At 44.3% G+C, this 24,113-nt stretch overlaps 1 protein-coding gene across 4 annotated transcripts in view; it reads right to left on the minus strand.

Moving 5' to 3' along the window:
• The window catches only part of JSRP1 (junctional sarcoplasmic reticulum protein 1), an 835,213-nt gene that overhangs the window by 462,321 nt on the left and 348,779 nt on the right, over window positions 1–24,113 (minus strand). The window contains exon 2 of one of the 4 annotated variants that reach the window (XM_069649523.1): window positions 21,138–21,301. The exons of 2 other annotated variants lie outside the window; for them this stretch is intronic. In XM_069649523.1, coding sequence (XP_069505624.1) covers window positions 21,138–21,213 — 76 coding nt within the window. In that variant the 5' untranslated portion in view covers window positions 21,214–21,301. Of the gene's footprint in view, window positions 1–21,137; window positions 21,329–24,113 lie in introns of all 4 variants that reach the window. One more of the 4 variants, XM_069649524.1, reaches the window with a different exon arrangement.

A 24,113-nucleotide genomic window follows, 5' to 3' on the forward strand; every position in this document is an offset into this window, starting at 1 on the left:
TGGCAGTCCTTCTCTACATGAGTCTTGTCCCCATGAAGACAGTAGAGGCATCGCAAATGTTCGTCTTCCTTGAACACATTCTGCAGCCTGCATCCAGGGCAGCTGCGAAACAGCTTGGGTCCGGGCGACGAACTCGCGTCCTGTGCCATCTTGAAGTAGGCCGCAAACCTTCTGGAATCCTCCAAGAAGTTGATTCGACGAAATCTTCACCCTTGAGGGGCGTAGGAAAATCCTGTAACGGGTAGCCGTTAGCGGGCGTAGAAACGGTAAAAGCAGTAAAAGCTCGAGAGCTAAGCACGAGGACTCCCAACACTTGAACGTGCAGTAAAAATCTGAAGATGGCTGCCAGAGGCGGGGCTTGGGTAGAGGGCAGTCATTGGCTGTGGTCAGTATGATGCAGAGATCAGTGATTGGTTACTACTATGAAAGACAGATCAGAAACGAAACTGATACTGATTTTTTCTTTACCGAGGATTCCCAGCCTGACGACAGGGAATATTCATGAGCATGTGAATCCATGCCAGACCCCATGCTGGAGAAATAGAATGCTGTGTTCTGTTGATAAGAAACACATTTCTGCAAACTAAACACAAATACATACATCTGTGCAGTGTTGATAAAGAAACAACATTGAGCTTTCAAGCTTTAAAAGGGGTCTCTGACTCCAGCAGGGCTACAGTTGACCACCGTATCATAGCCTTGTATTGATACACCCCTGCGGACACTGGCTTGCAACTCTGCATGGTGCATTGCTTCTCTGCTGGATTTGGTTTTGGGTCTGTGGACACAGGGAGAACCCCCTGCAGAGCCTTTTAATTGGAAGCTTGGCCTGCTGTTTATTCAGAGTTTTATTTCAACAGCAAAAACATGAGTTTGGGGGTTATTTCAATACTTTAACTAAACAGCTGTGTGATTTTAATGACGCGTTTGAAAATGTACAGTTTATGTAGAATGCTCTGTGGTTATGCATGTCAGCTAAGATAGCGCATAGATGTCGGTAGCGCCGTCTTCTATTTCGGTGTGTGTTTGTTTGTGTGTGTGTGTATGTGTTTTTGTGATTTTGACTACAATGCTTTGGAAGAAGCTGAAAATGTGTAAAGGGCTCTATAAGTGTTTAGTGCTTATAACGCTGCTACACAATCAGACACTCACACAATCAGACAAAAATGTATGCAATCAATCATACTCTTCAATATTAAAGCTTGGACCCCACCCTCATAGCCGTTCTAAACATTGAATGAAACATTAAATAAACCCTTACTGTACTTTCTGGGCACTTGGCTTTTTGTGATGTAGCGTATTTGCACATGCAGAATGCAGTGTTTTAGCTTCACAGCGCAGATAAAGTTAATGAAATATTCTTAGCGTGCAACAAAACGTGTATATGCTCAGTCTGCAAGGGAAGCGTAGAGTGTTGACCCACTTCTTTGAATCTTTTAAAGCAGCGTTTTGTTAATTGTGAGCTAGCAATTTAAAATATGATTCTAACTTTTGCAGTGTTTTATGCAATCTTGACAATGTGTGCAATGTGAAGTTAGTAGCTGAGTATGTGCTAGAGTTCACACATGCTGCGCAAATGGTATAGCAAAGATTTTGTACAAACGGCCAGTATGACAGATTTTGTTTTTAAGAGGACATGCGCTGAGGTGTTACACCGGGCTTGAGATGTTTGGTGTTGTGCAATGTATTGATGGATAACTGTTTTTGTGTACAAAATGTTGTATTCTGATTTAATGTTATTTCTATTTAGAACCGCCATGTCTTCCAACAAATGGATGGTACAGCTGGCAGCGTCTCTGGATGTGGATTGTGGCAACCAACACACGTCAGCCGTTGGATTCATGGATCTAGGGTTACCCATGGATGTGGATTGTGGCCCCTCACAACCAACATACGCCGACACCATGGAACTAGAGCGGACCATGGATAGGGCTACAGGGCACTTGTAATCATCAAGGGTGTATGTGCGTAACAAGGTTTTGTGGAATAACTCACTGGAGGCGGCTTATTTTTGGGGGTCTTCAAGCCACAAATGCCTGGGGTGGCCAACGGCAATGGAGAATGACTTGTGGGGACTTCAAGCTTCAGCAACTGGTGCCGTGGACATTTCTTGAGAAGAGAGCAGGGTTATTGGACTCCGTCACTATCCGCAAGCACAAGCAATAGCGGGGGTGATGGTGCCCAATGCTTTGTCATCGCGAGGAGGTATACAGCAAAGGAGTTGCGGCTACCAAGGCTGTAGGGGCACTCTGGATGTGAATTGTGTCAACCGACAGCCGGTGGATTTATGGTGATTGATTCGTCTAACGTAACACACCCCATCTGTTTCTGGGACCAGCCAGACCCAAAGGATGATGGGGATCCGGCCCATTTTCAGAATGGCTCTTGGGGCGTTTTAAGGCCGTCTCACAACTGACGGCGTGGAAATGCATGACAAGTGGTGTGGTTTTGGATGTCGTCACTATTTGCAAGCCCCGAGAGCCTGTAATGGCGGTTATTGTTTTGTCATTATAAGAGGACATACAGCTAGGGCAGCAATCAGGGTACCAATCATAGGATGTTGAACGTAGTAACATTGACCTCAACAACCACTACTACAGTATGTGCTGGTGGCACTGCAGTTTTTATGTGTGAAGTATTGTCCTGCAGGTACTGTGGGGTGGGGCAACCATATGTTTTATGATTCATTATAACATTTAAAGGTATGTAGTGTATCATATACAGTGACTGTGTGTTCTATATAGTCTATAATGTCATATTGTTGAAGAAAATATGCAAAAATGGTCACATGTTTTTATTCGCTGCTTCTAAGTATGCTAGAGAAGATCATGCATTGTAGGTTTTCACAAGACGATTACCCCCCGAATATACACAATATACACGCCCAGATGCAGCATGGTTTGTTTTACCAACCCCAAGAAGGTTGAAAGGCTAACCACGGGCTGTGATGTAACCTCAACCGGGGAGCTCGCACGTAGATATCTGTACATGGTTTGTTAGCGCCGGGTATTTGTTGTTATGGATACCAGGCTACAACATCAGTTTGCGTGTGTGTTGGCTGGGCTTTACAGCTGCAGCAAGTGATTTTGTGTCAGAAAACGTCTAGAAAATGCCCACACCGCATTGACACATGTTCCTGATAATATTGTGTTATTCTACGGCTGCTGGCAACCTCTTTATATCACCATGCAACAGCAGTTTAAACACCTCAGTTTGTAGAGGGTATGCTTGACAGTCTCAATGACAATCGTTTACTTCAGCCGAGCATGGTGAATATGATCATCATGGACGATTTGATGACAGAGGGAAGCCAGAACGCAGAGCTAGAAAAAGCCTTTACCTAATACTCCAACCAGCATACTCCAAGCATTTGTTACGCCGTGCAGAACCTGTTCAACAAGGGCAAGAGCAACAATCTATAATGCTAAATGCTAGTTATATAGTGTTACTTAAAAACCTGCGGGATAAACAATAATTATCTATGATAGCCCGCCAGATCCATCAATCCAAAACGTGTTTTTTATGGAGGCTTTTGAAGACACAACCAGTAAGCCGTACAGTTATTTCCTGTTTGATTTTAAAACAACCACTCTAGAGCATTATAGATTGTGCACCGATATATATACCCACCAGGGTAACCTGCTGTGTATATTCCTAAAAAGACATCTAAAAAACAACATTAAGCGCATTACAGCATCAGTCGCCGGTTGTGCTTTCACCATGTCGACCCGCATATGGAGAAACATTGAGCTTCTAAAAATGCTTGTATACGCCACCCCTCAACAATGCAAGGCCATTCTAGCCACGGCCTGTGACTGTCTGGTGGCTGCTATTTTGGAGATTACTCAAAACACTTTAAAGGGACACTTTCCCCTAACACACTGTCAAATAAGTACGTTGAAAAAGAGAAATAAGGTCATCAAGAAGCTGGTCAATAAGCAAATATTGCTAAGGTGTAAAAGAAAAGCGGTCATGCAGGGTGGTGGATTCATAGGGTCTTTGGATAGGCATAGCCCTACCGCTAATCAGCTTGCTCGGGGGTTAGTGATGGAGCACACCCATAAAATGTTTTTGGTGGACAACCGGCAGTTAGAAAGTCTGAAGACCCCCACGCCTCCTGCCAGATTGGGATATACCTAAAGTCACCGCAATGCGTTTCGACTTGGAAATTAAGGATGTTTTAAACAGACCAGATTTACTGGCGCATGATAAAGCAGCCATATATATGGATTTTCTGCATCAATACTTAAACCTTGCCAGACACAGCGATGCAGAGAGAAACAAACTCATTTTATACATGCTGCCCAAGGAATCTAGCGGTGTGAAGGCTCCACCAGGGACAGATCTGGTTTCGGCGGACGTGTTGAAGACCCTTACACAACGCTATAAACCTAACGTGGAACTTTTGCTACTTAAGATGGAACTTGCAAAGGATGTGGCCGGCTGGACCGATATGGGTGAGTTTATTTACAGAAGCAGGTTTGTAAGGGGTTCGAACCCGCACAATCTAGTACGGGATGTTACAAACCAACACCCCACATCTATAATAAATGCCCCCATCGGCTGGAATGAGTTCATGCAGGAAGTCGCCGGTTTAAATATCCCGACATCTGTTGTGGGTAATGTCACCCTGCGACACCTTCTGGAGCAGCTAAAAACTGGTGCCCCATTACTTCTCGTCAACAACACTTCCCTCTAGATAGCCCTGTGAGCAGATCCCGTTCCCCCAGTCCCTGTGAGGGGTGCAATACTAGCCTAAGGAATCTTTACCCAACCCCCTCACAAATCTACAACACCCCCATCAGCGATACTGCTGAAGCATCTAGGACGTGTCTGAGGCGCCTGCCCCTATATGGTTATCCGATTAGTGTGTGCCCCATCATTGTCTGAATGTATATCTTTCTTCTTTGCTTTATTGGCATGTTTGTGGCATAACTTTCATTCTTTCTGTATTAATAAATGTTTTCAAATCGTAAAACCGACTGGTTATTTATTGCGTTTTATTATTTATTATGTATAATGACACACAACGCTTCGTTAATAAAAAAATGAAACCTATTTTATTGATATTATTGATACGTGTATCATTGGATAGACGAGCCACATTTACATTTTTGACATGCTGTGAACATTTTGCGACATTTATACCCATTATGTAAAGTCTTGTTAACGAATCTAGTTACCATTTGATTGTTTTGATTGCGATTGCTCGAATACATTTTCAAAACAGCTGACAGCGATCGCCATTCAGACGTTTGACAGATAAAGACCATACAGTACTGGCCAAAGGTCACGGCTTTAGAGTCTTGAACCGGCACAGTGATATAACACATACTTTGGGAGGCTTTTCACGTAGTCCATTAAAACTCAAGCGTATATTGGGTGTTGCAGGAAGTGCACCAAATTATCAAACACGGTTAGCACATCCCCCTCCAAACACAAAGCTATCCAATGTGTTCCACCACGGGTCTGCGGTTCGGTGTTCACCACCAGGATAACTGGACAATTCATGGGTATGCGCTTGGGACATGTATCGCTGGCATACATACGGTGAAATGTTTTCCGAGCGTGTCTCTGCTTACACAAAAATCCATTTATCTGTAGAGAATCCATCAAGTATCGAAAAGTATGTTTCTTTGCGCGTTGATCTCGAGAATACTATCAAAAGAGCACCACACTAGCAGCAAGTGCATGGCAGTTAGGCTTCTTTCAAACATTATTTCAATGCATAGGTTTCCACTACTCATGAGGTTTAAATGCGACACTGATGCATTGTTGGGTCTCAGATCAAAGGCCAGTAGGGTATAGCCGAGAGCATACACGTTTGGTGTGATTGAGACCGGTGCATCACACATGTGCTTCCCCATGACAGCCACCAGGCCCATGTATTCCCAGATTGTGTTCGGAACTCCAAAGTTACGAGCGTATGCTTTGGTAGGGATCAGGACACCTTCCTTATGCAGCGCGGCGTAGTTCATGTTACAGTGTTTGAAGTCAAAGGTATACTGTTTCAACAATACCCATGATAATTATTTTTGGAATCTGGGCCAGGAACAGGTTGTCTTGACTGGTGCCCCAGCTATCGGTAGGAATGCTGAAGACTTTAAGGGCGACTTGCTTCACAGGATACTTCACGCTAGATATCTCCAATGCCTCTGCATGCACCAGTCTAATGTTCGGCTAAACGCTTACAAGTTTGACGATAAACTAGCCGATATGATGAGTGGTTTGTATTGTTCACTGTCTCCGCTCGGAAGACAGAAAGCGTCTGTGTTTCTGGATAGTTTCCCTTTAAGGTCAAGGCCGTTGATTAATAGTTTATCCTTGAAGAAAAGGTCAGCGTGTAGATGGCCTGGTAAATTGAATACTCTAATAGTTCTGGTATGAAGAGCTCTCTTCGTGAACACCTTGTTATCACCTTCCAGAGCGGTGTTGACAAAATGCCAACGTTGTGATAAAAGAGGACTGCTGAGAGCGGCTTATCCAGGACATCATGGCAATAATTTTATAGTCCCTCTATATAGGCCTGGTAGGCATACATATCACTCTGCACTATCATTCGATCACCCAAAGTCAAGTCCACCTGGTTGAACATGGTGGCTATCGAGAAGGCAATCGTGCCCACTCGTGCGGTACCCGCAATGTCAGTCCCATCCGCCTTTGTTATTTTACAGGTTAGATGCAGCAGGGTGTCGTTCAAGTCCTGCTACATGTTGGTCAACGCAGATACAAAGAACTCTATGGGGGCTAGTAACGATAGAGCCGCCAGAGGCAATACCTCCATGTAGAAACTGTTATCGATGCTTGTTTGGGTCGGGGGTACGTTGAAGAGATCGAGCTCTGATTTCACACATACCCCCGGTGTAAAAAGGCCACTGTTCTTTAAAAGCTATTACCACCCATGTGTCTTCTAGTGATAACACGCTTCTTCTTCTTACTCGGCTGTCCGCATCTGGCTTTTGATCTGCTTTTCTTGGTTAGTTTCAGGGGGTCGTGCAGGGACACTGACTTCTTCCTCTTAACGTGTATTTTATAAATGAGTCCTGATCTGTCCTGGCCCTCCTTTTTCTGTTTGGCGAGACGCTCAGCAACTGCCGTTGTCACATTTCCCATGACATCTTTTGCAATATTGGTGGCTGCCGTTTTCACGTGCGGTTTAGCTAAGGCGCAATGCAGGAAGTGCATTGTGCGTCTGAAAAGACTTCTAAAGATACAGCTGAGCCCCGCGCCATACATTACGAGGGTTCTGTAAAAATACGGCCGATAGTGTCATGAACCGCCGATTACGTCCATTCTGGACTTCGTGGTCCATGATGCATCGAGGTCTGAACTCTGTGACCCTTCCAACATGGCCGTCAATTTTGAAACGCTGCTTACCAGCTCTTGCGCGTTATGTTCAACTTCCTACTAAACAGCCACGCCCCTGCGGCTCTGCGCATCTCAACACTACTGCTTGGAGTAGTCAGGCGTGTGTTGCTGGAGTCCGCTCAGTGCTCCCTTCCTAGTCCTTGTTCCCATCTTCCTGATTATATTTCCTGTTCGTTCCCTTTCCTTTCCCTACCTATTTTCTGTGCTTCATTCCTGGGTCCTTTTTGTGCTCGGTCCTACGACGTTTCCGTACCTCCGAGTCAGGACACTATTCCCTTTCTGGTTCCCGGTCCTGGATGTTTGAACGCTACCCAGCGTAGGACATTTGTAAACCTCACGCTGGAATCCAAAGACCCGCACACGGGCCTGTATAAATCCCGGACAGTACGAAAGATGGAAGTCACTTCCAAGAAGGTCGGAGGTAAAGAGAAACAGGTGAGAAGGGGAGAGACTTGTGACAGATAGCCGCAACCGGCCTGGTTCATGTAATATTCCATATTGGCCCCAGGGTCTCCACAGTTCTTCACCACAGCAATTATAATGTGTTTTATTAGTCTTTTAGCCTAAGTGGTCTGAAGTGCAAACGCAGCCAGATTTTTCTGTTTTTAAATGATACAAACTCCCCCGAGTCGTCCCTTACCTGTATTTTGGTGAGGTCGAAATGGTTTTTACACACGGGACGCAATCGGTCTAGTTGTATTGAATATTCACAATATTGTTGTTGTTCTCTTTAATCCCCACGGTTTCTAAGCGGCGGGGCGTAGCTATCCCCCACCCTTTGATACTCCATGATATCGCTGTACGATGGTTCTTTACTTCCAATGTGCTGCACAGTTCCCAATATGTTTCTCAGTTTTCCTGCTGTTGAAGACCTAACCAATGTGTCCGGACCCTGCAATAAAACATTCTGCTGTTGCGGGTCTAGGTGCGGCATCATATCACTGTACTCGAGTATGATTGATACGGTTTTGTTTGATTACTGTGACAAGTTCCTGTATATTTGGATAATGGCCCTTGGGGAACCCACCCGGCCACAGCCTCGGAGGGTTTGTTCCTTTTATGATAAACGTGGCTTCCCCTGGGGCTAAAGTGTCCCACGATCGGATTTATTGAACTTAAGTGAGCGCCACCATCAATATGCCTTGCAAATGTACGGGTTTGGTCAGCTTCACAGTAAAGTTGGATATTTTGTTCCCTGGCAATGTCTCGGCTGAAGCATTGCTGGGGAACATAATATAGAAGGGTGTAGACTCCATGCCACCCTGTTACACACCCGTAGCCTCTAGGGATCCGGCAGGCACCCAACTGTTGAATTTGTCAGGCCACCCTAGCCATTTAACTAGATACTGTTTTCTGGCTCCACGACCATTAATCTGCTTTATGGATCTCCTCCCTATAAAATAAACACCTTGAACACCCTTGCCCGAATAATCAATTAGGGTGTATTTATAGATGCCCTCCTTTTGAGTCACCCCATCTACAATAAAGATTGCATTGCTGTAGTTCTGCTCATAACCCTTTGTAAAGACAGCCTTGTGTTTTGAGATCTGCTCATGATCCCCCTTTTTAAGGGGCATAAGTGTCATCTTTTTATAAAGTCTTTTGCTGTACTTTTCTTTCCAGACCTCCAGGGAATTCTGTGGCGTTACATCAGCCGGGGTGGTTTTAACAGATCTATCATACGTGTTGTTATACACATCTAAAAGTGGCGGGTAACACCTACACATATCTACGGGTGTTTTTAGCCGTGAAAGTGCCCAGAGCCATGTTTTAAAAGTTTGTATAAAACTTTCTACAATAGGGGCTTTAACTCAGAGTGTGTTATGAAGTGATACACCCTGTGTTGCTTTAGAAGACTCTGTAGTAGCTTATTTAAAAACTCCTTACTGGCAGTATTTCAGCAGGGGCTCAGCCATTGTTAAATATGCATTTAAAATCCATCACCGCGCTGTGACCCGTCTTGCTCTTTAAAGCCTCAGCATAGGCGTATTTTGGTAGAATGCCGATAACGGCTAGAATGTAGCATAAACCATTGTTGTCTTCGCTGAACTGGCTCAAATCCATAATATCTGCCTACCATTGCTGATTGACGTCAAATACCACAGTCATTCACCATTTACAATGTTTTTGGGCCTGCTTGTCTACTGTGTAGGCCTCCTCCCCTGAAAGCCACGTCTTGACTGCTCCGTGTGACACCTTCTCACCATCAGTTTGCAGTTTACGGACCAGGCTGTCAACCCGCCATAACTACAAACACCTCTTTCATCATAATATATTTTCCATAGCTTTAGGCCAGACATGTTCGCCCCCATAACCGCTAAACATAAAGACGCAACCAGATTTTATAAATAACAGATTTTTATTAATATTCAAAACATGTATTTTATTCAAAATGTATTTGCATTAAAATACTAGAACAATCGGTCCTGCTATAGGCTCCGTAGTACATGCACGCTGCTGCCAACATTTTGACATTCCATTAGGCGTTCAATTAAATATATTTTATGCCCGCCCACTTGGGAACTGTTTTCTCAATGATGTTTCTAAATGCTGTTGGACACACGTGTCTAAACTGCTCCATTTTCAAAATGGTGTTATTCACCGATTCTATACCCTACAATGTCCCTATGCCAATCATTAGCTGTCGAAGCGGCTGCATCAAGGGCAGAAAATATACTAGATGTAACTTATTTTACGTAGCAAATTATCTGTGTAGCAAATTTCCAAACATTTGTGACCCTCCTGCTGGGGATCATCAATTTTATGTCCGTAGCACCATCTGTAAAATTGTTGTTTTAAACGCGCACCAGCCACTATGGCCGTAAACCCTTGTATGGCCCAAATATCAACGCGGTAGAGAACAGGCGTGTCTGTATCGGTCTCCATTAGCGAGATACATTCCTTACATAGACTGTTATCCCCTGGCTTCCAATTCCTTATGAACAGCAGGCACAATGCAATGAATAATAACATTGTCTTTAACGCTCCCGGTCTCCATTAGCGAAACACATTCCTTACATAGGTGGTTGTCAGGATCCATTGGTTTTTCAAGTTGGTTTGAGCAGCAAGCACAATAAGTATTGATAGTCTCTGGTACAGCATGGTGCTCCTGAACCCCAAATACAGGGCCCTATTTTTCATGAAGTCCCCGGGGGGCTAGATCATTCTCCGGCACCTTCACCGGGTGCAAAACCCTAGATTCACAGTCCCTGTCTTCGGAGCCGACATTGGCCATGGCTGGTTGCTGCAAAACCACATCATCATTGTCCCAAAACTCTTCCGGTACATAGTTGGCCATTAAATCCTGGGCTTCTTCCATCTCATCATACACTGTAAAACAATCAGTAATATGATTATCGTCATAACTCCCGGGCTTCCAGGGGTGTTTTCCCTTTGTCGTAACTATAGCTGTCCATAATCGTTGTTTCCTGAATAACCCCTGGAAAGGTGAAAGAGCGCTGTGTTTCCCAGGCCTACCAAAAAGGCTATATATCCGGGTTGTAAGCCCCTCCCCCATGCCATCATAGCCTTAGGGCTGTTCCTTTAGATCAAAATTTCTATCAAACATTCTTGGGAATATAAAAAAGTATATAGAAAATATTTGAGTTCAATAAAATTGCTATCAAAACCTTTGGGGGGCTTATCAATTTGATATAAAATGTATATCTGCTTCCTATCACCTCAAGGTGGAACCCCGCTGAGACATCAGCAACACGTCACTCTGCAAAACCCTAGATTCACAGTCACCATCTTCAGAGCATTCTTCGCTCTCAGCGCTCGACCGAGCAACATTGTCGAGCGCTGCTCACATCTTTATACAGATTTCATATCAAATGTATATTTATTTATATCAATGTCATGCCTGGTAGATTGGCTCCTGGTGGTTCCCATTATAACGCCATTAAATGCAGACAACAGTTCACTCTTAGAACAGCTGCAAGGCCGTCCTATTCAAGGTACAGGATTGCTGGACTGTTCCCTTGGAAACTGCGTCGGTTGAGAGCCCGACGTTCTTACATCACATGACTCTGGTCACGGGGTTGGACGTATAGTTAAGTTATGCTGTGGTGGGAGCCGGTGCTTCTTATTTGTTCATATGAAGCTCTGGGTACTCCTCGCCTTCAGCCCCAGCTACTAGCTCCAGCTAGTCTCTTCTTCGTTTTCCAAGTTTGAAGGGCTGCAGCATTTCATTCTTCATCACGCCTTATTCCGGCAGTTCCATCCATCACTGCTGTTTCTTCTGCGGCTGCGATACGCCGACAGCATGTTTGCCTGCAGTTCCATTCACTTTAGCGGTTCGTTTTGCGGTGTGCACCGGCTGCAAAACGCCTTCTGCGTTTACCCGCAGCGTCTCTTGCCGGCAACTAACTCAGATGTTTTGTGGCAATTGCCAGCTGTTTTCCATCCACATCTATTTCCCAGCAGTGAGACGCAACATTCTTCAGCTGCTTCTCTCAAGGGCCATTGCACAGCAACTCGTCTCGGCTGCCCTTCTCCACTTCCTCAGCCGTGCCTCATCGCGGCAATCTCATATGTGTGTCAGCTGAAAAGCGTTTCCTCGCCTTGGGCTCCAGTGGGAAATATACACTCTGCACGAATACTGTGATAACTTTTCATTTCAGCAGTAAGATCAACGCGCCTTCCCTGACATTGCAACAAGCCATATATTATTATTATTATAATAGTCCCTATCACTGTAACGTTGCAAGTATCAGTTTTGATACGTTCACTGTTTTGTTCTCATCTACATGGACTGTTGCTTCATTCCTTCAAATGGATTTTGACCTATTTGACTTTGGGTGACTACAGTCATTGGAACTACATTTGTTACTATTGTGCACTGGACCTATGGATGCTATGCAGTGGAAATAGTGCACCAACTCGCTTCTAGTGCGTCCCTCATGCCGTACGGGATTAGTTCCATACTAACCAACCCTTCCTTTCCGTTTCCTTGGATTTCTTTCTTCATTGAGCTTCAGCTACTTCCAGTTAGGGTAGGTGACGTATATTTGGTTGTGGATATTCCAAGAGTTTGTTGTTATCTGAAAACCTGGCCGTACTAAGTCGTTTCTCCTCTTTTAGGAGAATCTACTGGTCTGCTGAAACAGGATTATGTTTTCCTGGCTCTCCCCGTAACAGGGAACACCGCTCCCTTTCAAGTAATCCACTGCGCTGTCTTTAGTTCAGTTTAGCTAGTGGAGTGGATTGCTGGGAAGGTTTCCAATCATTACAGGACCTTCCATTAGTACACAGGCACTGCAAACGGAATCTGGACAGTATCTTGTTCTGGTAAGTTACTCATTATTGTAACTGATTGTATTCAGTGTGCCCAGCATAACAATCAAAACTAATATAAATTAGAAAACACTTCATATACAAATATGAATTTGATATAAAATCGATATCAAACATTTTTTATATCATTTTTATATCAAATGTATATTACGTTTATATCAAAGCACATCAAAAGTGGTCGGGACTAACAGCAGAAACATGGGGCATGTCCACCTGTCAAAATTTAACATGAGACAAAAGGGGGCTCCATCTACTACTGATGTACAGAAAAGGGCTCATTATTCAGACTTTTTAAAACTTTCTTTTCCATCAATTTCTCATTGGAACGCCACTATTAATGCCCATCGCAGGTGCCAGTTAATAGACTATTCAGAATAATAAAGTGTCAGATAATAAAGCTTCCACTGGAATTTGATTTCTGTATATAACACCAACACTATACATCGTTCAATGTGCACAAACCCAGATATAAAATTCAGCAAGGTGTGTTTGTGTAAAATGATAAGTATCAATTTAAACTGCCGGAGACGGGCAGCAAATAGAGTGCATTGGGGCCCAGCTCTGTATGTGGCAGCAGGTGCTTACAGGACATTGAGGCAATGTACCACACAAAATGCACAAACTGTCACTGCCTCTTAGTGGCATACTGCCCTCACCAAAGGTTTGAAGTGTTGGCATTGTACACGCACAACACTCCACTTCAGCAGCACTTTGCATAACAGAGCATCATTCTCTGAGGGCCTGCGGGGTCAGTGGCCCTGCCAGAAATCATGTCAGCTGCTGTCCCAAATAGAGGCCGGCAGGGCCTCTGTCCCTGCACGTAACAGGAGGAGCAAAGGAGCTTGATCCAAAGGAGGCAATGCAGGCATTTGTTTCAACACTCTCCTCATGTGCACCTCATGGAGAAGCGGAATGCAGGGTAGGAAGTGTCTGTTACTTTTCCTGCTGCTTTCTATGAGCAGGACGATGATAATCTGGAGTGAAGCTGAGAGTCAAGGTAGAAATAAAAAGGTACACTTACAAGAAAAAAACAGATTGTGTGCATGTGTGAGTATTGAGTGAGTGAGGAGATGTATATGGGTGCATTTACATGCACGTTTATGTATGCATACGTGCCGTGAGGGGGTGGTCCTGAGAACCTTAAAAATATGTTCTACAATGCAAATACGACATATTTTTGGCACTAGCAACATGGCATGTTTAAACGGCAATGATGGAATAGAGTGGCCACTGGGAGCATGAAAACCTGTTTACAAGACAATCCTGGCATATATAGTAAACTGGCTGCATGACATGGTTTACAGTGACATGCTGGCATATATTGGGCACACCCAGTACAGAAGCCTTTTGATGGCGGCAATGCTGGCATGTATTTGGGAAAAGCTAGAATAATAATGTGTTTTGACAGTAGAATGATAGCATATATTTGGCACAGCCAGCATGAAAATCTTTTTAAAGAGACAATATTGCCCTTTATTGGGCACAAACAGCAAGTCAATAAAGGAAATACTGGCAAATATTGGGCACAATAATCAGATTCACGTTGCTACCGGCACCTTTATTTCCGGAACCACCAAGCTTGTAGTGAGGCCCTATGACCTTAAAGTGCACCCCTTTAAGACTGGGAACCCCTTTAAGACTGGGACCAGGAAGAGGCAACTAGGAGCAATACACACTTATAGTTCGTTTCACCACTTTAATACTGAGACGAGGAAGATGCCTACAAAGGATCAGGCAGACAAAAAAATATTTTTTTTCTATCACATTGAACATGCGGGGGACACCCCTGCAAACACCGCAACCTTTCTTTTTTTCGAGGGATGCGGGGGACACCCCCTCAACCCCTACTCCTCTTCACCCCTTATAAATGTTCACCATATATAATGTCGCTGCAACCTTTTCCTGGCGACATTATGTATGGCAACCATATATATGGGAATAATATTATCGGATACCCCTGGAGAGAAGGTGGCAGAGAAGATGCTGTGTTTTCCCAGGGGAGGAAGAAGGTGCCGCGACCCGTCTGGGCCGCGATAAAACCAAAACTCCAACACTTGCCGGTGTTACATGTTCCCAGCTGGAGCTGGGGAACACGGAGAACTCCAGACTGCCGCGAGACGCTGCTTGAGGGTTTTCTCAAAGTGAGCGCTGCTTGCTGTGCCTCTTGACATCTACCCGGGAGTGGAAAGATGAGTGAAGAACAGCACAAAGATGCCCAGCGAAGCAGAGCATCTCCGGTGAGTACGAGAGAGAGAATACTCGTACCAGGGTGCTCTGGAGTGAATGTAAGACATTTAATGTTTACGGATATCTAAAAGTGAATAACGAGAGGGTTTGGAACCCAAATGAAGAAATAAGGAATCGTGAATCCATTACAAAGTGTTTTGGGAAATACAATGAAGGAATAATGAATAATGGAAAAGGTGCCAAGTATTGTGGGAAACACTACGGCAGATATTGAATACCGAACTAAAGAAAAGACATGGAAAGCATGTGAAATTGTAGCACAAGGGGAAAACTAATACGTGCTTTGTTGAAAGGAATTACATTTGTTACAAGCCTTAAGAAACAAAGTGAAAGATGTTATGAACAGATATGAACTGAATAAAAGGCCAGTGAAAAAGACAAGTTGTTAAACTCAGAGGGGCAAGTTCAATGCAAGTTGTAGCAAACCAAACTGCCAATATACAAATTGTGAAATGCAAGTTGTGGCAAAGCCAAAAGACTGCCAATACAAAAGTGATGATCAAGCCCTAAACTGCCAATAAGAGAGAAAGAAACTACAGTGGATGTTGAGTGCTAACACTGGTGCTAGATGGAAAACCAGTGTTAATCAAGAAGGCCTAAGGAGCATCACAAAGTGCCAAAGGTTATCGGTTGCGTGACCTGTAATGTGTGGACCATGTGGTCCGACTACTGCGCCTAGACCGAATGGACACACCTGGGAAAAGGCCAAGAAGAGCCCAAAGACAAAGGATGTGTGATGTAAATGCGGAAGTGAAGGAGAGCATTTGTTTTGTAAGTTAGCAAGGTAGCGAGAGAGAAAAGGAGGGTCTTTAGCTGCTTCCGGAACTTAAGGTGGTCTGGCTCAAGTCTGAGAGGGGCAGGGAGGCCGTTCTAGAGGGAGGCATTCACAGAGGAGAGAGATCTACTCCTACTCTCTGCCTGGAGAATCGTCTGACCCTAAGAGAGTTGGAGGAAGCAGAGCCAAGCGCTCTGGAAGGAAGGTATTTTGGAAGAGAGAGTTGGATGTAGTGCAGCCCCCCGGCCCCAGCAAGCCTTGTGGACGATGCAGAGGGTTTTGAACTTGATCCTTGCAGCCACCGGGAGCCAGTGGAGAGATTTCAGGGCTGGTGAGATAGGGTCCCTGGGCATGAGGCCAAGGATAGGTTTCGCAGTACTGTTATTGATTAGTATCAGGGGACGAAGAGTAGAGGTAGGCAGGTTGAGAAAGAGGCTGTTGCAGTATTCAGGCCTGGAGAAAACCAGGATTCTGGAGATAGTGAGTTTATGGGGGACAGTCAGAAAAGGTAGAATACCTCTGAGGAGGTGCAGATGGAAGTGGGCTTTTTTGGCAAGATCTGAGATGTAAGGAGAGAAGTAGAGAGAGGAGTCGAAGATGGGGCCAAGGCTTTTTTGCCTCATAGAAAGGCAAGGTTAACAGGCCCAAGGATGGCGGCCAGAGTGAGAGAGTGAAAGCGGGAGCAGAAGTCCCAATGAGAAGGATCTCTGTCTAACTGGCATTAAGGCAAAGATCAGTGGAGGCGCACCAATCCTGAATCACGGATAGACAGTCAGGAATTAGCATTGGAGGAGAGGAGGCTGAAGGAAGCCTGAAAGAGAGTGTCATCAGCATAACACTGAAAGATAGAAGAGAAGGTGGAGATCAGGTGGGCCAGAGGGGCTAGATAGACATTGAGAGCCAAGGTGAGAGGATAGAGCCCTGGGGAACGCCACATGTGGAGAGAGAGGTTTTGGAGAGAAAGGACCCAAGTTGGTCCGGGTAGGGACGGCCCAGGAGGAAGATTGTCAGCCAATGCCGCGACCTGATCTGTGATGTGCAGGTATACCCGAAGTCAGTTGATCAGGGTGGCGTGATTGACCGTGTTGAAGGCAGAGAAAACATCAAGGAGGATGAGGACAAAGGCAGAGCTGGAATCTAAGTTAGAGAGCAGATCTTCATGGGTGTTTAGGAGAGCAATTTATGTGCCTCTGGCTGCTCTGAAGCCAGACTAATGGTCAGCCAACAGATTCAGTGTGGAGGGTCAGCTGGGAGATGGCCAGCCTTTCCAGGAGTTTGCCCAGGAAAGGAGTGATAGAAATCGGACCATAGTTTGCCGGATATGTAGGATCGGCAGATGGCTTTTTTAGGAGGGGGGTGCACAAGCGAGTGCTTGAGAAGAGAGGTGAAAGCTCCAGTGGCGAGAAAGTGATTACAGAAATCGGCCAAACTGGAGCAAGGGGGCAATGTGCTCCTTGGTGGTTGTGGAGGAACAGGGGAGCACCTGTTTGGATGACACTTTCATAGATTGGACTTGTCTAGCGAAGTCGTCAGGTGTTGTAGAAAAAAGGAGAATTTATCACATTAGAAGGATGGAAGACTGAGCCGCTCTGCTGCAGGTATTGGATTGACAAATTGCAGGCTGCCCTCATGTCAATGTATTCACCATAGTAACTGCTATTTAACTATAGCCAGGCGAATATGGATGTCCAGACCATTAACTTGTACTTTTATGTATATGCTTAGAAGGCCCCTTCCATAAGAAACTCCTGGTGCCCTATTATCACCTTTTAGCAGCAATTAAAATCTGACCATTAGGCTTATAAGAAGTGATAGTCAACTGAAAAAGCAAGTGTGCCTATCACCCTGGGGTTACGGAACAATCAGTGAGCATACAGAAAAAGAGGACCGGCTGGGGGTTTACTTTAAACAGTACATTTATTTATACATTACCAGAAACAAATTAAATTCTTTAAATCAAAAGAATTTTCATTAAGCCAGAGGTAGCTGATAAATTGAAACTGTGCAAGGACACAAAAACAGCAGACAAACTATCCATACATACCACGTACTGTATTCAAGCAACCAAACTCAAGAACTCATTGAAGCAATAAAAAAAATGACAACAACAGGATGATCTCAAACAAGTTATAAAAGCAAAGTTACCTAGAATACATGAAAATGAAACAATTAAATAAAGGTGACTTCTTCCAAAAACTAGACAATTTTCATAAGTCCATGAATCCCCGATTGAACATTTTTTGCGCCTAATAATATCTCAGAGGTCTAAGGACCTGTGTCATGAGTACACATCCTACAATTTTACAATATTGCAGCCAAGCTGGTTCTCATAGGCCTTCAACCCCATTACAGGTGATGCCATGTGGCAAACATTGCATCCCTATAATGGGCACACCAGATATGCCCCTGATGTGCCTTCCCTGCCCAGTTACAAGTATGTCAAGTCAGTTAGAGGGACAACCTGAAATGTTGGACTACAATTACTGAAGGTCCTGCTCGTAAGTAAAGTAGCCTTACTTTTATGTCTGACTCAATGAAACGTGACTAAACAGAGAGAAGGGACTAAGGATGACATTGATGCAGGTATCACAAGCATGGTGCAAGAGATTACAGTTTCCAAATTGCATAAAGTTTAAAGCACAGTTCTGTTGAGTCAGCCAACATCCTTTCTGGCCCGTCAAGGGTGCGTACCCCATATATAAAGGTGACTCTAATGTTAATGTTAAAGGCTATTTGTACCGTGCACTATCACCACTGGAGTGGTCCCCTGGCGCTCTCTAGCACTGCGAGATGCAATCCCATGGATAATGGAGGATCTGAAAGCATTCACACAGGCAGCCTCCGCACCATGGAATCATGAACGGCGTAGAAGTGTAAAGAATGCTGCAATTTAAAAGAGTCAATCAAATCCACTCTGTGCAACTTCTTGGAAAATCGTCTCAGGGAAAGAAGGCAGAGAGGGGTTAACAGTTGATAAATACATCTGAAATGGGCTTAAAGCGATGGTGCTCACTCACATTTTGGCAAATGTAATGGTGCCTGCGAAAAATTCTTCGAGGCCAGATAATTAATTTCAAAGCCAATCCTAGGTCCACGGGGAGGCTTTGCCACTGGACCATAATGTTGCCGTCCCACTGAAGCTGGAGCAAAACTAAAACTTGCTCTCTTTAGGCAAAACTCAATGGGCCTCATCACGAGTTGGGCGCTAAAAGGGCTTCCAGCTTTTTTCTGGAGGTAAAAATCCCATTTAGCGCTCTGTTTTCGGCGCTATTACCGCTAGCTGTATTAGCCCGCAGTATTAACGCTGAAAATGCCCCATTGGATCCAATGGAGGATGGGGATTTACTGTTAACGCCCGACCTGTGATCCGGCAGTAATACCGCCGGACCGGTGCGTGCTAAGGCTATTATAGTAGGGCGGTATTACAGCCAGGATACAGCCCAACTTGTGATGAGGCCCAATGACTTTGGGTCTTGAGAATTCGGTCCTTACCGAACCAGGTCAATGGAGTGATCAGTCGTGGAATCAAGCAAACTGGCAATAGGGCCATTTATATTTCTTTAAAAACAACAATATGAAAAAGTGTTCAGGTGGTAGTTTCTCCATCGTATAGTTACCATCTCAAACTCCTCCCCCATAATAGCTAGCTATCCCTTTACTCGAGTGGAAACAAAACACTCAATTCCGTTAAACTCAAATTAACAGGCAAGTCTGCACACTCACCCCTTAGCACTGATAATGCCATGGTCTCATATGCATACCTAGGTGACACTAAATGCATTTTCCGATTGCTGTAATGCCAGTGAGCTATTCGGATGGATAGGTTAGAAGCATAGCCAGTAGAGTGTGAGTGAACATTAGATCAGATGTGGGCCGCCTATGCTCATCTTTACATATAGCATCATTTCTCATTATTCATACAACCCAGAATGCAGTGCTTTCTGCGACATGTGTTTATGTTCCTTACATTAATAAACCTTGATGCTCTCATTTCTTCGTTGCTGCTGTGCATAGTAGAAGCATGACGTTGAGCAAGACATCTTATCATCAGTTAAAAGAGTCTTGCTGTGGTTATATAAAGGAAGTTAAAACAAGAATCCTGACCCTAGATACGTATTTCTCTCCAATCCTAGCTCGTTGAGTTTGCTCATAGCAAAACAAACAAACAATGACAACGCCAACAGTTTTCGCTTTTGTGGAGACATGGTATAGGCAATACCAGTCACTGCCATAACGGTACACCTGGCTTCAAAATGGCAACTGCAAATGGTCCGAATATATGGGCGTATGAAGGCAGTACCTGGCAAATGGACTTGTAATGCCTTTTAAAACAGCAAAAATCATTGGCTTTACAAATGCATGTTTTCAACAGGAATCTAAAACAAGGAACAGATGCACGGGCACACATATCACTTAAAAAAACAAGCGACTGAAAGCACAGCTGTATGACATTTGTACTACTCTAGGGGCAGATTTACAACTGCAATTAAGCCCTTAGTTTACAGAAGACTGCTTAAATAGAACAATGGGAGCCCCATAAAAGCCCATAGTTTAATGTTTCTGCATGACAAAACTAGTTCAAGCATAATCCCAGGAAATCGTGTGTGGGTTTGGAGGGGGCACAGGCTTTGTGTTGGGGGGAAATGGCCACAATGTTTACCATTAGCACGGACAGTCAAGGGGTAGGTAAAAAGCCTAACACCCACAGGCTCTCTATCCCTTCTCACACTCCACGTCCCTTCTGTCTGTACTCCTATGCGAATAGTTTTGGCTTTATAGGTAGCGCGGAAGCTCTGCCTATAAGCCAAAACCAAGCTGCTCCTAATACATTCTAACAGCATTTTTTATGTATCTGTAATAAACAAGTGTTATATATGCTTTTCGGTTGTTATGTCCAAACTCAACGCTCTCTGGATAGTAAACCCACATTATTTCACCCAACACAAAGCAAGGCATATTCTATTCTCTCTCAAAGCAAACTAACGATGACGCCAGCTACACAATTCTTTCACTAAAAAATGAGGCTCTCAAAGAGACACCCGATCGACAGACTGCCCTCACCCAGAAACCATGCTCAAGAAACCAGTTGATATTAGGGTGCAATGTCTGAAACAACCACTTAGAGGTACGGCTTAGAAAGGATTGCCTGAAAGAGCCTTTACGTTAAAGCAAAATCCTCAGGATTCCTTCCACGAGAACTCTCGAGATAACCCATGGAAGGTTCTCGTCACCCTCATGAAGAGAACCAGGAAGCCTGTCAACCAGATCTTCGTTTCTTCCTACCACTGCCCCAGGTCCGGCATCCCAGGCGCGGGCACAATATGACATTCACCCCGCAAGCTTCAGCGCCTGGAGACCACTACATGGGAAATGGCGCCGTACAAAGACGGCCTATTACATTAAAGTACAGGCTGCTACGATGTTTTTTATTAAGATGTATTGAAAGGGGTACCTGTGCTGAAGGGTGCTTCTGCCGCCGCCGTGGCGCTCCTTCCTCCACTGACCTCGCTCTCTCTATGGCGAAACATACAGCAACAGGTGCTGCTTCTTGACGGAGCAAAATAACTGCCAATCACAGGGGACCACGACCACCATAATGACTGCGGCTCTCAGCTGCTGTGGAAGAGAGGTGCCAAGTTCTTACTGCAAAGGAATGCAAAGGAAGGCCTTCAGCCCGGCAGGCAGATTCACACAGGCCTCCATGCACACACACTGAGGTGGGCTGGTGTATGGGGGAACCGGGAGATAGGCTGGCGCCCCCAAAGCCGCCAAGTGAGACAAATGAAGCTAGTCCTGAATTCTCAGCAGCCCTAGAGATAAGCGGACTGCCAGTCACTTGAACTGCCTAAAGCAGGCAAATACTCCCAACACAAAAATGATGGGGTGTAAAAATAATGCCAACCAAAAATAGCACACATAGGAGCTTCCTCCAAACCTCCCCTGCTGCCACCCACACCACTCTATGGATATGGTCGGATCTGTGGCCCCAACAGAGCAGTCCTTTAATTTGGATTAAATGGGCACAAAGTATGAATTCAAAAAAGTCTATTTTTTTACTAACCGAAAAACCATGGATATATTTCACACATATGTCAACACAAAGTAATTTGGGTTTTTTGGCTCACTAATTGCAACACCACTTGAAAACCATTGTGTCTATTTTCGGATATGTGCACCTTTCTATCCATACTGTCCCATGGGTACCTTCCCGTTACTTCCAATCGTGCCCTACACCTATACTGCAGCCTGTGTACCTTCTTCAAGGCCACCATTGTTAAAAAAAAGTGTTCTGTACCAATGATAGAACACAAGTACTCATGGCGCCCTTGAAATGTTTATTGTTCTGACCCCAGCAAGGATGGAGGAGGTAAGGAGACTTGAAGGGACCACACATGTGTATTTTCATTGCTGCCACATATCAATCTTAGGGTTGTGATCACGATGGGGTTTTGGGGGCAACCAGAATTCCTGGATTACTTCATTTTTTAAATGTCTTTTTTAAATTTAATATACATACAGCCAAATATTGACTTTATATATATATATATATACACCTCAAAGACACAGTAAAAAGAAGTACATAAATACTTTACTTCGTGCAAGACCGCAGCTATTTCGATGCCTAATGCCAGCATCCCTATAAATAGCCTTGTCCACATACTTTTCCCATATCAGTTTTATTCGGTGTTAAGACCATAAAAGCAAGTGCACAATAATCATATATTGTCATTTCACAATAACAGACATGATAATAGTACAGCATTACAAAAGCCACAATTGATACAGCATTCATAATATACATTTCCTCCATGTCAATAAAAATGTTAAATAGTACTTTTGTCAAATAGACGCCTGTCCGGGCGGAATGTGTACATTGATCAGTTTGCATCTCCTTAGCCACGCCCTGTGGACGCATTTGGCTACATAACGGACAGTATTGGGGTCGTTTGTTCCCTTGCGTAAAGTTAAAGCATCATTTACTCGTGGAATGCCCAGCTTTCTGAATAGCCTAAGTAAACGAGGAGCTATTCAACTATTTCATTGGTTTTATTGATTATGCAATTACACTTGATTTTTTATGTATTCTTGTTACCTTTTGTTTTCTTTTTCTGTTTTCTTTTTTTTCTTTCCATTTAATTTAAGTAGAAATTTTATGATAAAGTTTTATATGTCTATGTATTTTGTATCTGTATTTGAAAGGTTGATTAATTTCAACTAAAACAAATAAAAAAAAAAATAAAACCAAATACAGCCCCTCAGTAATCCATGCCCCTGGCAAAATAGCATACAATCGGCAATAGACTCGTCGTCCAGTCCACAGACTTGGCAACAAGCTGAGTTAGCGCTTTTTCAGCCTTTTGTAAACTTTTCCACCTGTATTGTGCTCAATCTATACGTTATGTATAGTGCTCTTGCAAAAAGGGTGCTGAGCCAATCCAAATAAGCTTCATAATCAAAGTCTAGTTTGTTACTTAAATAAAGCCATCCCGTGCTCAGCTGTTTGCAATCATCCTCCAGTTTCTTCTTAGTTCTGACAATATAAGCATCTTTGATTAATACTTTACTTTTACTGTTAATCCCTCATGTATTTTTAATTCAGCCAACCCCTGTTTCAGGCACTTTAGCCATGGCAGTGATCTTCCTCCCTCCAATGTAATAATGGGTGGGAGGGGTTCTCTGTATTTTTACAGCCATGGGGTGCCCTAGATCCTGGCGCAATGCATTCCTGGGTTATTGATCGAAAGTTACATAATGAGTTCCAAGTCACACTCCACATATAAGGTGCCATTTTGGGTGCTCTTAGGTAGCAGGAACAGTGTATAGCGGTATACTCAACTAACCCTCCGTTACCTTGCCATCCCATGTGTCATGTATTTAGTAACAGTACTGGGACAATGAAGAACATAGTCAACCCAAGGGAGTTGTATAGTAAAGGTACTGGGACTAAGAAGAGTCAGGTCAACCTTAAAGAGAACTCTCAGGGAAATACTGGGACCAGGAGGGAGTACAGAAGCATGACGAGCACTCCTCAAAACACTATTGAGCACTCTAGTGTTTCACGAATTATGATTGGCCAAGACCAATACCAAATAGAAAAGGGAAAACCAGGAAGCCTTCCTTGGAGGAACGCTCAAGCTGTTGTCGAACAGAAGGGGCTGCAGAACCGGGGCTTACTGGGTCTACAAAGGTGTGCCCATTCAGTCCAACGTGGAAGGACCGCCTGGCCAGAGGGAGAAGCAGCAGTGCAGGTGGGCGAAGACAAGGGACAGCGCAGTCAAGAGGAGAAGTGCTTGCTATTGGGGACCAGATGCTGCAGAGGTGCTGCAGCATGCCAGTGAAGGGGAGACGACCGCTGAAGCCCGAAACTGAACTCAAATGACCCAGAGACCGACCAAACCTCTAAGGGTACATGGGTGAGCGGGACAGT

This window comes from Ambystoma mexicanum, chromosome 1p, assembly GCF_040938575.1.
Source record: "Ambystoma mexicanum isolate Mex_15411 chromosome 1p, UKY_AmexF1_1, whole genome shotgun sequence".
Taxonomy (NCBI): domain Eukaryota; kingdom Metazoa; phylum Chordata; class Amphibia; order Caudata; family Ambystomatidae; genus Ambystoma; species Ambystoma mexicanum.